The sequence below is a fragment of the Felis catus genome, chromosome D4 (assembly GCF_018350175.1).
Source record: "Felis catus isolate Fca126 chromosome D4, F.catus_Fca126_mat1.0, whole genome shotgun sequence".
Taxonomy (NCBI): domain Eukaryota; kingdom Metazoa; phylum Chordata; class Mammalia; order Carnivora; family Felidae; genus Felis; species Felis catus.
In genome coordinates, this window is record NC_058380.1 from 72231992 (window position 1) to 72245298 (window position 13307).

A 13307-nucleotide genomic window follows, 5' to 3' on the forward strand; every position below is an offset into this window, starting at 1 on the left:
GTACACAAGTGGTTTAGCTTAACCTTTCCACACACATTTGTTTTCTCTCTGCCCCGTCCCCCACTTTCCCCTCTCTGGGTTTTTCTCTCTCCCTATGGGAAGACAAGCTTTCTGACTTGGCTAGAAAATAGCATAACCAACGTGTGAAAGCTCTTCTGACTCTGGGTCTACACCAAGGATGGAGTTTGCTCTTTACCCTGTCCTAAAAGGAGTGTAAGTAGTGGAGCTCTTCCGAGGAATTCAGCTCACTGGGCTCTACCTGAGGGAGCCTGTCAGCCCTGAGGCACAAGCCCTGGGAGAGGACCTGGTCTCCCCCTCCCCTCAGGCCAACACGCTCTCCTTTTCTCACTCCAACACTTTCCTCTGCCCTTCAACGTGCCTAGAACTTGCACCCTCCTCTGAGGTCAGCGATATATTTAAAGCACTACTCTTCATCCTGTTCCCATCAGAAGATTTAGTTTAATGTAAGGCATTCGGAAGGGAAATTCCATTCACTTTCCTTCTGGGAAATCAGCTGCTGAGTTTTCCAGGCCCAAATCCCTTGCCTCACATTTCTGGTAAGATTGAAAAGTTCAGGATTTTATTGAAACACAGCCATATCTTAGGCAATCAAGGCATACCTCTTCCTATCAACACATAAGGCTCTCTTTTTTCCCCTTTTATAAAAAAAGAGAGTTTGGGTGGTTTTTTGTTTGTTTTTTACCTTTTGAAAAGATCATAACAACTTGAATTTTTCACTTTTTTAAAATTTCAAATTCTTTAAAGTAGGGTAGAGTTGGAAAATATGCAGCCGTTGTCACAAAGAACTTTTTGAAGGGTCTCAATGGACTTAAATAGCTCAACAGTGTCCCCTGGTGGCCATGAGTCCAGGGCGCTTCAGCTAAGGGGGCTATAGTTAGCCTACAAAACAAGATTAAAATAAATGTCTCCTCAAGAAGAGACTCCCTTATCCAACTCAAAAAATTTGAAATACTGATTTAAATTAGCAGTACAAACCAGCCAAACACGGTAAGGACCACAGACCAGGAAACTAAATAGGTATTCATTTGACTAAGTCACCACAGAGAGATGCCCAATTGGACATTACTTCTCCTTCCAGCCTAAAACTTAGTAAATTCTTTTTTTTTTTTTTTTTTTGAAAGCCTTTCTTAACTCACCAGCCATCCCCTCAATGCCAATACCATGCGATGGCCATTCAGGGTTTGTTGTGCTATGTGCCAGCACTATCTTTACATCTCTGCCTTCAAGGAGCTTAGTTGGGGAAAAGCAAATAAACAAGTAAACTAAAAAACACAAATTCTGGGGGTGCCTGGGTGGCCTAGTCGGTGAAGCATCCGACTCTTGATTTGGGCCCAGGTCATGATCTCATGGTTTGTGGGTTCAAGCCCTGTGTCGGACTCTGCACTGACGGCCTGGAACCTGCTTGGGATTCTGTCTCCCTCTCTCTCTGTTCCTCCCCTGCTCTTGCAGCCTGCCCCTCCCTCCTTCCCTCCCTCTCTCTCCCCCTCTCTCTCTCTCTCAAAATAAATAAACGTTAAAAAATTTTTTTTAAATACAAGATCTGAAAACAAGTTCTATGATGAAATTCACACAGGATAAGTGGATAGCGAATGATGGAGTGGAGACAGAGGTTATTTTTGAAAGGACGGGCAGGGAGAGCTTCTCTAAGGTACTGGCATCTGAGCAGAGACCTGGATGATTATAAAGAAGCCATGTGCAGAGTGTGCACCAGGAACAGTAAACAGTAAATGGAAAGGCCTGGATGCACAAACAGGTCTGACCCATCTGAGGAACAGCGAAGAAGGCAGGAGGGCAGCAGATGCTAGCTAGAAACAGAGAGAGCAGAGATGTAGTCAGGGAGGCAGGGAGCCAGACTCCATGCTTCAGGGTAAGAACGTGGATTCTATTCTAATGCTAATGCAAACTCATTGGACGGTTTTGAGCTGGGGATGACACATTCTCCTATGCATTTTTAAAAGATCACTCTGACTTCTGAGTCAGAAGTCAGACTCAGACCATCTTTTTAAAGTTATGGTCTCACCACACTTGGGAGTGGGGGTGAGGGGTGGGAGACTGACAGGCACCCGTGAAAGCAGAAAGACCAGTAAGAAAGTCAGTGTAGGAGTCCAAGCAAGAGGTTGCTGACTTGGATAAGGTTGCTTTGTGGTGAAGGTGAAGATGGAGAGAAGGGGGTGGATTCCAAATATATTTTAGAAACAAAAGCAGAAGTTGGTCGGGAAGGGTAGAAGCTTTTTCGCCTGAGCAACAGGTGAACAGGAATGCCAATAACCAAGATAGGGAAGCCTGGACGGAAAATGGCTTTGAAGGTGAGAGAAGAGTTGAGAAATCAAAATCTTCTTGGACTTGTCAATTGGGTGTCCAAGAAGTTGTTTAAAAGATGACTGGATATATGAGCATGGCATTCAGGGGAGAATCTGGGACTAGGATACATATCTGGGAATCCTCAGCATACAGGCAATATTCTTAGCTGGGCAGAGGGGGTAGATAATGAAGAAAAAGGAAGAGGAACAGGCAGAGAGGGCATTCGTAAAAGAGGACTGAGCAAAGAGGAGCCAGCAAAGAGGACTGAGAAGGAGCAGCCAGTGAGGCAGGAGGACCTAAAAGCCCAGAGAAACTGTATTTCAAGAAGGCAGGAATGCCAAATGCTATGGTGGGGGAAAGGGTGGGGGGGCGGGGAAGGGAATAAAAATTAAATAAAAACAAAATTGGGCAGCGGATTTTGCAAGATGGAGACACTTTCAGTAAAGCAGTGTGGCCAGGACAACCACCTCCAGTTTGGAAACAGTTAAAGGAAGTACCTGAAGTAAGGATGTGGAGTCTATAGAACAGACACTTCTTTCAAGGAGTTTTATGGTAAAGGGGATGCTGAAAGAAGTAGCTGGGGGGAATACGGGCTCAAAGGAAGTGAGTTTTTTAGTTTCTTTGGTTTTCATTTAAAAATGGAGATCCTACAACATGCTTGTGCAGTGCTGGGATGATTTCTCTACTGGGGATGATGACTGGGCAGGAAGGGATGGGATCCAACACACCCATTGAGGGGAGCAGTCACCTGAGGAGTGGGGACCAGAGAGAAGACAGAACACACGGTTCTGCACGAGAGTAGCAATGGGAGACTTGGGAGAGGCAAGTCCTCCGTGATGACTTCTAATTGCTCGGTGAAGTAAGAAACAAGAAGGCAATACTCCGAGTCTTAGCTCAACTCTCCCAGATTTGAAGAGAGACAAGAAAAAGAGAGGAAAGTGAATTTTCCAGGGACCAGAGTGGGACTGCCTATCACTTCTCCCTGGAAAGGACAGACTCTTGAGGCACTTGCGACAGAATGACGATTAACTCATGTTACTGAGAAACAGTACTAATGAGAGAAAATTCTTTTTAGGTATGAAATGTTTGAACTATTTCAAATATCCGGAAGGAATGTAACCAGCATTCATAGACACGCTAGCCGGATTTAATTCGCATTAATGGTTTGTTTCAGCTGTCTTTTTAAGGAATAAAATATTACAGTCACAGTTACAGTAGTCTCTCCAGTTCCACGCCCTTTTTCCTCTCGCTCTTCAAGTTCATTCTTTAATGATAGGAAGCAATAGTGTTTCTCTCTATCTGGGCCCATCTACGGCTCTGTGGTGACTTCGTTCATCCAAATGCTGTTATTCAAGATTTACCTGTTATCTGGGTTGTCAGGGAGAGGACCACAGGAAGTTCAGAAGACAAAGCCTGGACGTGGACACTGTAGTTGGTGCCCGGATGCAGGTCCAAGCACACCTCGGGAGCCTGACTGCTGGTAGTGATATTAAAGATTATTTCCTGGGAAAATTCCTTCTGATACCATCTCTGGCCCTGAATGTGGAACTGAAACACAGAAAAGTTCACTAGGTGAATGGCTGGCCTGGAAGGCTCCAAATGCCTCCAAACCTTTTCTCATGAGCAATCTTGCTCTTAACTCTAAAGTTCCTTCAAAAAGTGAAATACAACAGTAAACAAATATTAGAGACGTAATACCATAAATACTGTCGCCACGATATATCAGCGCAATAAAAATAGCTTTAAATCAAAATGTGCGAAAGGCCGAGGCCCCAGTACTGACAATTTTCTTGGTCTCGTTCTCACATATACAATGAGCAATGTGAAAGTCTGCTCATATACAATGAGCAAAACTACAGGAGCAAAGCCACAGAACATTTTCCTAGAAAGAAAACGAAGGGGCGTCCAGGTGGCTCAGTTGGTTAAGCATCCGACTTCTGCTCAGGTCATGATCTCACGGCTTGTGAGTTCAAGCCCCACACGGGGCTCTGGGTGGACAGCTCAGAGCTTGGAGCCTGCTTCGGATTCTGTGACTCCTCTCTCTCTGCCCCTCCCCTGCTCACACTCTGTCTCTCTCTCAAAAATAAACAAACATTAAATAAAAGTTAAAAGAGAGAAAGAAAGCAAGAGAAAGAAAGAAAGAACAAAAGGAAGGAAGGAAGGAAGGAAGGAAGGAAGGAAGGAAGGAAGGAAGGAAGGAAGGGAGGAAGGGAGGGAGGGAGGGAGGGAGGGAGGGAGGAAGGGAGGAGGGAGGGAGGGAGGGAGGGAGGGAGGGAGGGAAGGAAGGAAGGAAGGAAGGAAGGAAGGAAGGAAGGAAGGAAGGAAGGAAGGAAGAAAGAAAGAAAGAAAGAAAGAAAGAAAGAAAGAAAGAAAGAAAGAAAGAAAGAGAGAGAGAGAGGAATCTGAACTAAGCCTTCTCCAGAGCAGGACCTGAATTAGGAAACTCCAAGCTGGTCTGGTAAAACCTCGGCAGGATTCTTCTCCTCTGCCTGCCCCCTTCTGACATTCCCTCCATTTTCCTGGAATATCCCAGTACAGGGGCCAATACACATACTTTTCTGCCCACTTAAATTCTTCTAGTAGCAGCTCATCCCACGGGCTTTACCTTTCTTATTCACAACCGCATCTAGCTTCAAAAATTCCCCTTGACTCCCTAGACGATATGTTCATACCCTGGTCAGAGACACATGCAAAAGCCATGGATTCCTTCCACGGATCCTGTGTGAGCATCAGCTCTGCATCGGGCTACGTGCCCAAAGAAACTTTCATGACTTACTCATCAATCCCCAAGGTCTCTCTCTTCAAATATGCACTAAAGTGCCCATCTTCTTGCTTGTGCTTGCAATCGCCACTATCAATCCGCCATTGATAATCACAGCTGTAGAAGTAGATTTTTAGGTTCACTGATATTTTTTAAGCCTCCCACACAAGACAACATCTATACATAGAGTAACTTACTGAATACATCTCCTCTGTATCAGCTGTTTTTGTACTTCTCCATCTCAAGCAGGTTTCATTAAATATTGAAATGTTACTGATGATCTGTTTTACTGCAGGGGGGAAAGAATGAGAAATCAACTTACACTCTATACAAACATGCTACCTTTTATAGAGCATGCAGCTCCTGATCTCAGGGTGGTGAGTTTGAGCCCCACAGTAGGTATAGAGATTACTTAAAAAATAAAATCTATAAAATAGAATGCTACCTTGTCATGGAATCACTTACACAGGACAATTTCAGTAGTACTTTAATTTAGAAATTAGTGGTGGCAGTCTGAGAAACACCACTTTTACATTTATGTAAACTCAATCTTAATGTAAGATTTAAAATCAAAAGATACCCAATCAGAGGATCCCTTTTAAAAATTACTTAAATCCAGTCACTGCAAACTCCCCTGGTTTACTAACCTAAAACTGCAATTTGGGCTTAGACAACCGCATTTATACAGATAAGTATCCATTTCAAATTCTGAGCAGGGAGCAACACTTGAGCAGAGCATTGAGAAGTGCTCTTCTTTGAGGAACTGAAAAACGATTTGCTAAGAAGTTTCACAGCAACACTGCCGTGATTAATAAATCATAAAGACAACTCACAAAGCACCTGAAAAAAAGAAAAGTCTCAAGGGAACCAAGCCTTTATTGTGTAAACCCCTGGCCTGACAGGTTCCTATGAATGAAGCCACATTGGTAGATGTGACCCTTCTTTATGGATTGGGCAGCTTTGTCCAGAGAAAACCTGTTCCACAGGTCACAAGCTGTACTTCAAATGTTGTAAGACAGAGTAGGTAAGAAAGTACAGGTGTTTCAGAATAATGGAATCTCACTATTGGGTACAGAATTTAAAGATAACTAGCAGTAGTCCAAGGAACTTTATACTTATGAAACTTTCAAAAACCGATAACCTCAATACTATTTAAGTTGCAGACCATACAAAAAGGTAGAAAGTTTCCCAATTTACTCAAGATGACTACATATCCATAATTCCCAAATTGTGCAAGCAGTTACAAAACACACTATGCCAAACTCACTTATCATTATAAATGCAAAAACCTAAAATAAAATATTTGTAAACATAAGTCAGCAGTACCTTCAAAGAACAATACACTATGATCAAGGAAGATTCATTCCAGGAATACAGAGGTGATCATTATTGGGAAAGTATTAATGGATTAAAAAGGAAAGGCCACATGGTTACTTCTATATCCATTATGGTTAACACATTTAATACATGTTCCTGACTAAAAATCTTAGTCAACTAAGATTTAATTTGATAGAAACTCCTTAATTTAAGAGTGTTTATTAGAAACCACCATCCTTGCTGGTAAAATAATGAAGCAATTTCTAGTAAAGTCAAGAACAATACAAAGATGCATGTTCTCATAGCTATTATTTAGCATTAGCTATGAGATTCTAGATGACATGGAGAGAGGCAAGAACAAAATGAGCTATAAATACCAGGAAGAAAGGGAATAACGCAACTTCCAGTAAATCTAAGAGAATCAACTGAAAACAAATATGAAATCACTTGAAAACAAGAGAAAAACACATGCAAATAATGGAGTTTGGCAAAGTGTACCCAAATATAAGAACATAGAAAAACTAGTCATTTTCAATAGATCTATAAGAACAAGTATGGTAGGCTAAAAACAGGCCCCCCCAAAATGTCCACATCCATCTGTGACCATGTTACCTTACATGGCAGAGGGACTCTGCAATTGATTAAGATAGGGAGATTATCCAAGATTATCCAGATGAGCCCAATGTAGTGACCTTGGTCCTCATAAGAGAGAGACAAGAAGATCAGGGTTAGAGAGAGATTCAAGGACAAAAGCAGCAGTTAAACCAACGAGCTTCAAAGATGGAGGATGGGGCCCAAGCTAAGGAATGTTAGTAGGATCTAGAAACTCGAAAGGACAAGGAAATTGATTCTCTCCTCCAGCTTCCAGAATGAATACACACCTGCTGACACCATCATTTTAACAGAATGGAACTGATTTGAACTTCGGACCTCCAGGACTATAAGTTCATGCTGTTTTAAGCCACTAAATTGGTGGTAATTTGTCAAACTAGCAATAGGAAACTAAAACAACAAATGAACTACAACAAAAAGATGCAGTACCCAGCCATCGCAGTTCACCGTGCCCAGCCACCGGGTTCAGATTAGTCCCAGCCACTGATGCATACCATGGCCAGCCTCATGCCCCCAGCAACACCAGCACGCAGCCCCCAGCCACCGTAGTGCTTCAGGAAATCCAGTATAGAACTAGTGACCCAGCACAAATTTTGCTAACACCACCACTTGCTCTCAAGTTCCCCGGCAGGCATGCCCACCCTGCCTGGGCCCCACTAACACCACAGAGAGCAAGCACAGCCCACAACAGGCAGAGAATCAGTGCAAACAACTGCACTGAAGGGAAAAGTGATTCAGACACTACAGCAGACTACACACATAGCAGCACATATAGGATACTCTCCTGAAGTGCCAGGTTCTGGTAAACAGAGGAGACTGCACTGTAGGGCACTCCAAGACCTCTTCTTCATAAAGTCACTACTTTCAAGATCAGAAGACATAGCTGACTTTCTTAACACACAGAAACAGACACAGAGAGGCAGACAAAACAAGGAAACAGAGAAATTTATCCCAAATGAAATACGAAGACAAGGCCATGACCAGAGATCTAAGTGAAACAGATATAAGTAACATTACTGATAGAGAATTTAAGGCAATTATCTTAAGGATAATCACTGGACTTAAGAAAAATAGTGGAAGACATGAGTTGAGACTCTTAGCACAAAGATAAAGGATAATACAGCAGAGATAAAGGGCTCAATAAACAAAATGAGAAACACACTTGATGGAATGAACAGAAGAATGGAAGAAGAGGAATGAATTAGTGACCTAGAAGACAGAGTAATAGGAAGTAATCAAGCTGAATAAAAGAGAGAAAAAAGAATCATGCAAAATGGGAACTCAGTGACTCCATCATATGCAATGACATTCACAGTATAGGAGTCCCAGACGAAGAAGAGAGACAGAAAAGGAGGCAGAGAATTTATTTGGGGAAGTAGTAACCGAAAAATTTCCTAATCTGGGGAAGGAAACAGATATCCAGATCCAGAAGGCACAGAGAACTCAAATCAAAATCAACAAAAGCAGACCCACACCAAGACATATTGTAATTAAATGGCAAAATATAGTGGTAAAGAAAACATTTTTAAAGCAGCAAAAAAAAAAAGAAGACAGTTACTTACAATGGAAAATCCATAAGGCTAACAGGAGACTTTTCAACAAAAACTTTGTAAGCCAGAAGGGAATGGCATGGTATATTCAAAGTGCTGAATGGGAAATATCTGCCACAAAAGATGCTCTATCCAGCAACAGAAGGAGAGATAAAGAGTTTCCCAGACAAACAAAAACTAAAAGAGTTCAACCAAATCAGGCCTGCAAGAAATATTAAAGGGGGCTCTTTGAGTGGACAGACCAAAAATGACAGTATAAAGGAAGGAAACACAAAAGCAATAAAAATGAATGTTTCTGTAAAAAATCAGTCAAGGAATTCACAAAATAAAAGAATATAAGGGGCACCTACCTGGGTGGCTCAGTTAGTTAAGCATCCAACTTTGGCTCAGGTCATGAGCTCATGGCTCATGAATTCAAGCCGTACTTCGGGCTCTGTGCTGACAGCTCAGAGTCCATAGACTGCATTGGGTTCTGTGTCTCCATCTCTCTCTGCCTTTCCCTTGCTCATACTGTCTCTCTCCCTCTCAAAAATAAACATTAATATATGTAATATATATGCTATATATATCTATGATATATATTACATATACATATTACACATATATATATTACATGTAATATATATTATATTATATATAATATATATATAAGGGGCAACTGGGTGGTTCAGTCAGTTGGGCCTCTGACTTGGGCTCAGATCATGATCTCATGGTTTGTGGGTTTGAGCTCTGTATTGGGCTCTGTGCTGACAGCTCAGAGCCTGGAGCCTGCTTTGGATTCTGTGTCTCCCTCTCTCTCTGGCCCAATCCTGCTTGCGCTCTTTCTCTGTCTCTCAAAAACAAATAAACATTCAAAACTACACACACACACACACACACACACACACACACACACACACACACACACACACAAATAAAGTATAATAACATATATCTAAAATATGGGGAGGAGAGGAAAAAAGACAGGGTTTAAACTTGAATGATCATCAGCTGAATACAGACTGCTATATGCAGAAGACATTATATACAAACCTAATAGAAACCATATATTTAAACCCTTTAATAAACATGTAAAGAATAAAGAGGAAGAAATCCAAATACATTACTAAAGAAAACTGGTGCACCTGTGTGGCTCAGTCAATTAAGTGCCCAACTCTTAATTTCAGCTCAGGTCATGATCTCAAGGTCCATGAGATCGAGTCCCACATCCTGCTCTCTGCTGACAGTGTGAAGCCTGCTTGGAATTCTCTCTCCCTCTCTCTTTTCCTCTCCCTCCCTCTCTCTCTCTCAAAATAAGTAAATAAACCTTAAAAAAAAAAAGGAAGAAGAAAACCAGTAAACTGTGAGAGAGAGAAAGAGAAGAAAGAATCAGAGAAAAATTTCAGAAACAACAAGCAATGAAATGGCAACAGATACGTATCTATTGATAATTACTTTGAATGTAAATGGATTAAACACTCCAATCAAAAGACACAGGGTGACAGAATGAATAAAAAAACAAGACCCATCTATATGCTGCCTACAAGAGACTCATTTCAGACCTAAAGACACCTGTAGATTGAAAGTGAGGGGGTAGACAAGGGATACAGGAGTACTGATGCATAGGGGCACTTGTACCCCAATGTTTATAGCAGCACTCTCAACAATAGCCAAATTATGGAAAAAGCCTAAATGTCCATCAACTGATGAATGGATAAAGAAATTGTGGTTTATATACACAATGGAGTACTACGTGGCAATGAGAAAGAATGAAATATGGCCGTTTGTAGCAACATGGATGGAACTGGAGAGTGTGATGCTAAGTGAAATAAGCCATACAGAGAAAGACAGATACCGTATGGTTTCACTCTTATGTGGATCCTGAGAAACAACAGAAACCCATGGGGGAGGGGAAGGAAAAAAAAAAAAAAAAAGAGGGTAGAGTGCGAGAGAGCCAAAGCATAAGAGACTGTTAAAAACTGAGAACAAACTGAGGGTTGATGGGGGGTGGGAGGGAGGAGAGGGTGGGTGATGGGTATTGAGGAGGGCACCTTTTGGGATGAGCACTGGGTGTTGTATGGAAACCAATTTGTCAATAAATTTCATATATAAAAAAAATAAATAAAAATAAAAATAAAATAAAAAAAAATAAAGATAAGGAGATCTAAGAATTGGAAAAAAAATAAAAAATAAATAAATAAAAAGCAAAACTACACTGAGCTATCACCTCACACCTGTCAGAATGGCTAAACGTAACAACACAAGAAATAACAGGTGTTGGTGAGGATGTGGAGGAAGGAACACTCCTACACTGTTAGTGGGAATGCAAACTGGTGAAGCCACTGTGGAAAACAGTATAGAAGTTCCTCAAAAATTAAAAAAAAGAACTATCCTAGGGGCACCTGGGTGGCTCAGTCAGTTAAGCCTCCAACACTTGATTTCGGGTCAGGTCATATAATCTCAAAGTTTGTGAGATGGAGCCCCACGTTGGGCTCTGCGCTGACAGCAAGGAGCCTGCTTCAGATTCTCTCTCTCTCCCTCCCTCCCTCCCTCTCTCTCTCTCTCTCTGCCCTACCCTCTTCCCCCTCTCGAGCACACACACATGTGCACTTTCTCTCTCAAAAATAAATAAATAAATAAGCTTAAAAAAAAAAGAAGTAGGTGACAGAGATTAAGAAGTGCGCTTGTCATGATGAGCACCAAGTAATGTAAGGAAGTGTACACACTGTACACCTGAAACTAATATAATACTTTGTGCTAACCAAAATTAAGACTGGGGCACCTGGGTGGCTCAGTCGGTTGAGCGTCCGACTTCAGCTCAGGTCATGATCTCACACTTCGTGAGTTCGAGCCCTGCATCCGGCTCTGTGCTGACAGCTCAGAGCCTGGGGCCCGCTTCAGATTCTGTGTCTCCCCCTCTCTCTGTCCCTCCCCTGCTCATGCTCGGTCTCTCTCTGTCTCAAAAATAAATTTAAAAAAACATTAAAAAAAATAAATAAAATAAAATTAAGACTAAATTTTTAAAAAATTAAATAAAATAATCAAAAGATCCTTATCCACAGGAGAAGAAACCACAAACTTCAAATAAAATAGAATAGGAATAGATTTATTAGAAATAAATCTAACTAGAAATGTCCAAGACTTATGAAGATTTTTTTTTTCCGGAAGGACAGAAAAGAAAACAATAGAGAAATGCCACATCCATGAATGGAAAGACTCAAAAGTGAACCTTCTTGGAATGTGGTGAGTTTACACATTCATTCAATAAATACTTAGAAAGTTCTTACCATCTACAGGCATGCCTTAGGGGCTAGGGATAAAGTGGAGAGGAAACAAAGTTGCTACACCTAAGGGAATTCATTCTAGCAAAAAAGGCAGAAAATAAATAAGTAGACAAAACAAATAAAAAATATAATCTTGTGCGCTGGTAAAGTCTGAAGAAAAGCAACGCAGGAGGCTAGAAAGCACAGAGATGATTTGTGAGCAGAGACCCGACGGATGTGAGTCACCAAGAATGGAAGAAGAGCAGTCAGAGGGAGCTCCAAGGTCTGTGTCCCCCATGTAGGAAATCAGCGTGGCACACTCACTGAACAGAAAGCAATCACTGCTACATTTCTTTGCAAGGATTAACGAGAATAGGAAGAAAAACACTGAACTGAAAGAGGTCATAAGCAGGTATCAGTACCTATTATAAAGCTACAACAGTGTTTCTCTACCTTTTTTCATTACAGCCCCACAAGCAGCCCTTTATTTTTTAAATTTTTTTAATATAATTTATTGTCAAACTGGCTAACATACAGTGTGTAAAGTGTGCTCCTGGTTTTGGGGGTAGATTCCCGTGGTTCATCGTTTACATACAACACCCAGTGCTCATCCCAACAAGTGCCCTCCTCAACGTCCATCACCCATTTTCCCCTCTCCCAAACCACCCCCCCCGCCCACTCTCTGTTCTCTGTATTTAAGAGTCTCTTATGGTTTGCCTCCCTCCCTCTCTGTTTGTAACTTTTCCCCCCTTCCCTTCCCCCATGGTTTTTTATCAAATTTAAACCCTAGAGGAGAAAGCAGGCAACAACCTATTTGACCTCAGCCACGGCAATTTCTTGCTTGACACCTCTCCAAAGGCAAGAGAATTAAAAGCAAAAATGAGCAGCCTTTTTAAACAGTTTTCCCCTAATCTCTCACCTTCTATAAAAATTTAATACCCCCAGCTGTATGTTTCTTATGTACTATATGTTTATCTGTGCTTCATATATGAAAAGAATAAAATTCTCTCGCCCCTCAAGAACAAATTTTTGCCCCCTTGTGGGTGATTTTGCTCCCAGGGTGACATCACCCCCACTGAGAATATACTAGAGTAATTAAACAGAACTGTTTCACTGGTTAAATTCAGTTGCATCTTGGTCAGAGGGCAACTCTCACCCTAGGTCCCCTTCCCTCCACTCAGGGGGCTTATGGTTTGGACCACAGGCAGGTTGAACCCGTGATGTGTTCAACTGGGGAGAAAAGGATCCCCAATAGAACTAGTCCTGAATCTCTTCTTACCCTGCTCTCTGACCCCTTGATATGGAAAGTACATGCCCTGTCCCTCATACCAATATTCCTTCCCTGCTTCATTTTTAGTGGTCACTCTGCCTACTCTTTCTCTCCCTTCCCCACCCAGAAGGCCAACCTAATCAAGAATCCTGCAGTTGAAAAACCAGACCTGCAAGAATGCCTCACAGAAAAGAAGAGTTGGTTCCTAGTTCATCAACTTCTTTGAAACTTTG

General features: G+C 41.7%; 1 protein-coding gene across 17 annotated transcripts in view; it reads right to left on the reverse strand.

Annotated features, from left to right (window-relative positions):
• Positions 1 to 13307, reverse strand: part of SUSD1 (sushi domain containing 1) — a 282880-nt gene that overhangs the window by 181004 nt on the left and 88569 nt on the right. For all 17 annotated transcript variants that reach the window (XM_045043333.1, XM_045043335.1, XM_045043334.1 and 14 more), the window contains 2 exons: positions 5281 to 5372; positions 3684 to 3870 (listed from right to left, as the gene is read on the reverse strand). In XM_045043333.1, the coding sequence (XP_044899268.1) occupies positions 3684 to 3870; positions 5281 to 5372 (279 nt within the window). The remainder of the gene's footprint in view (positions 1 to 3683; positions 3871 to 5280; positions 5373 to 13307) is intronic.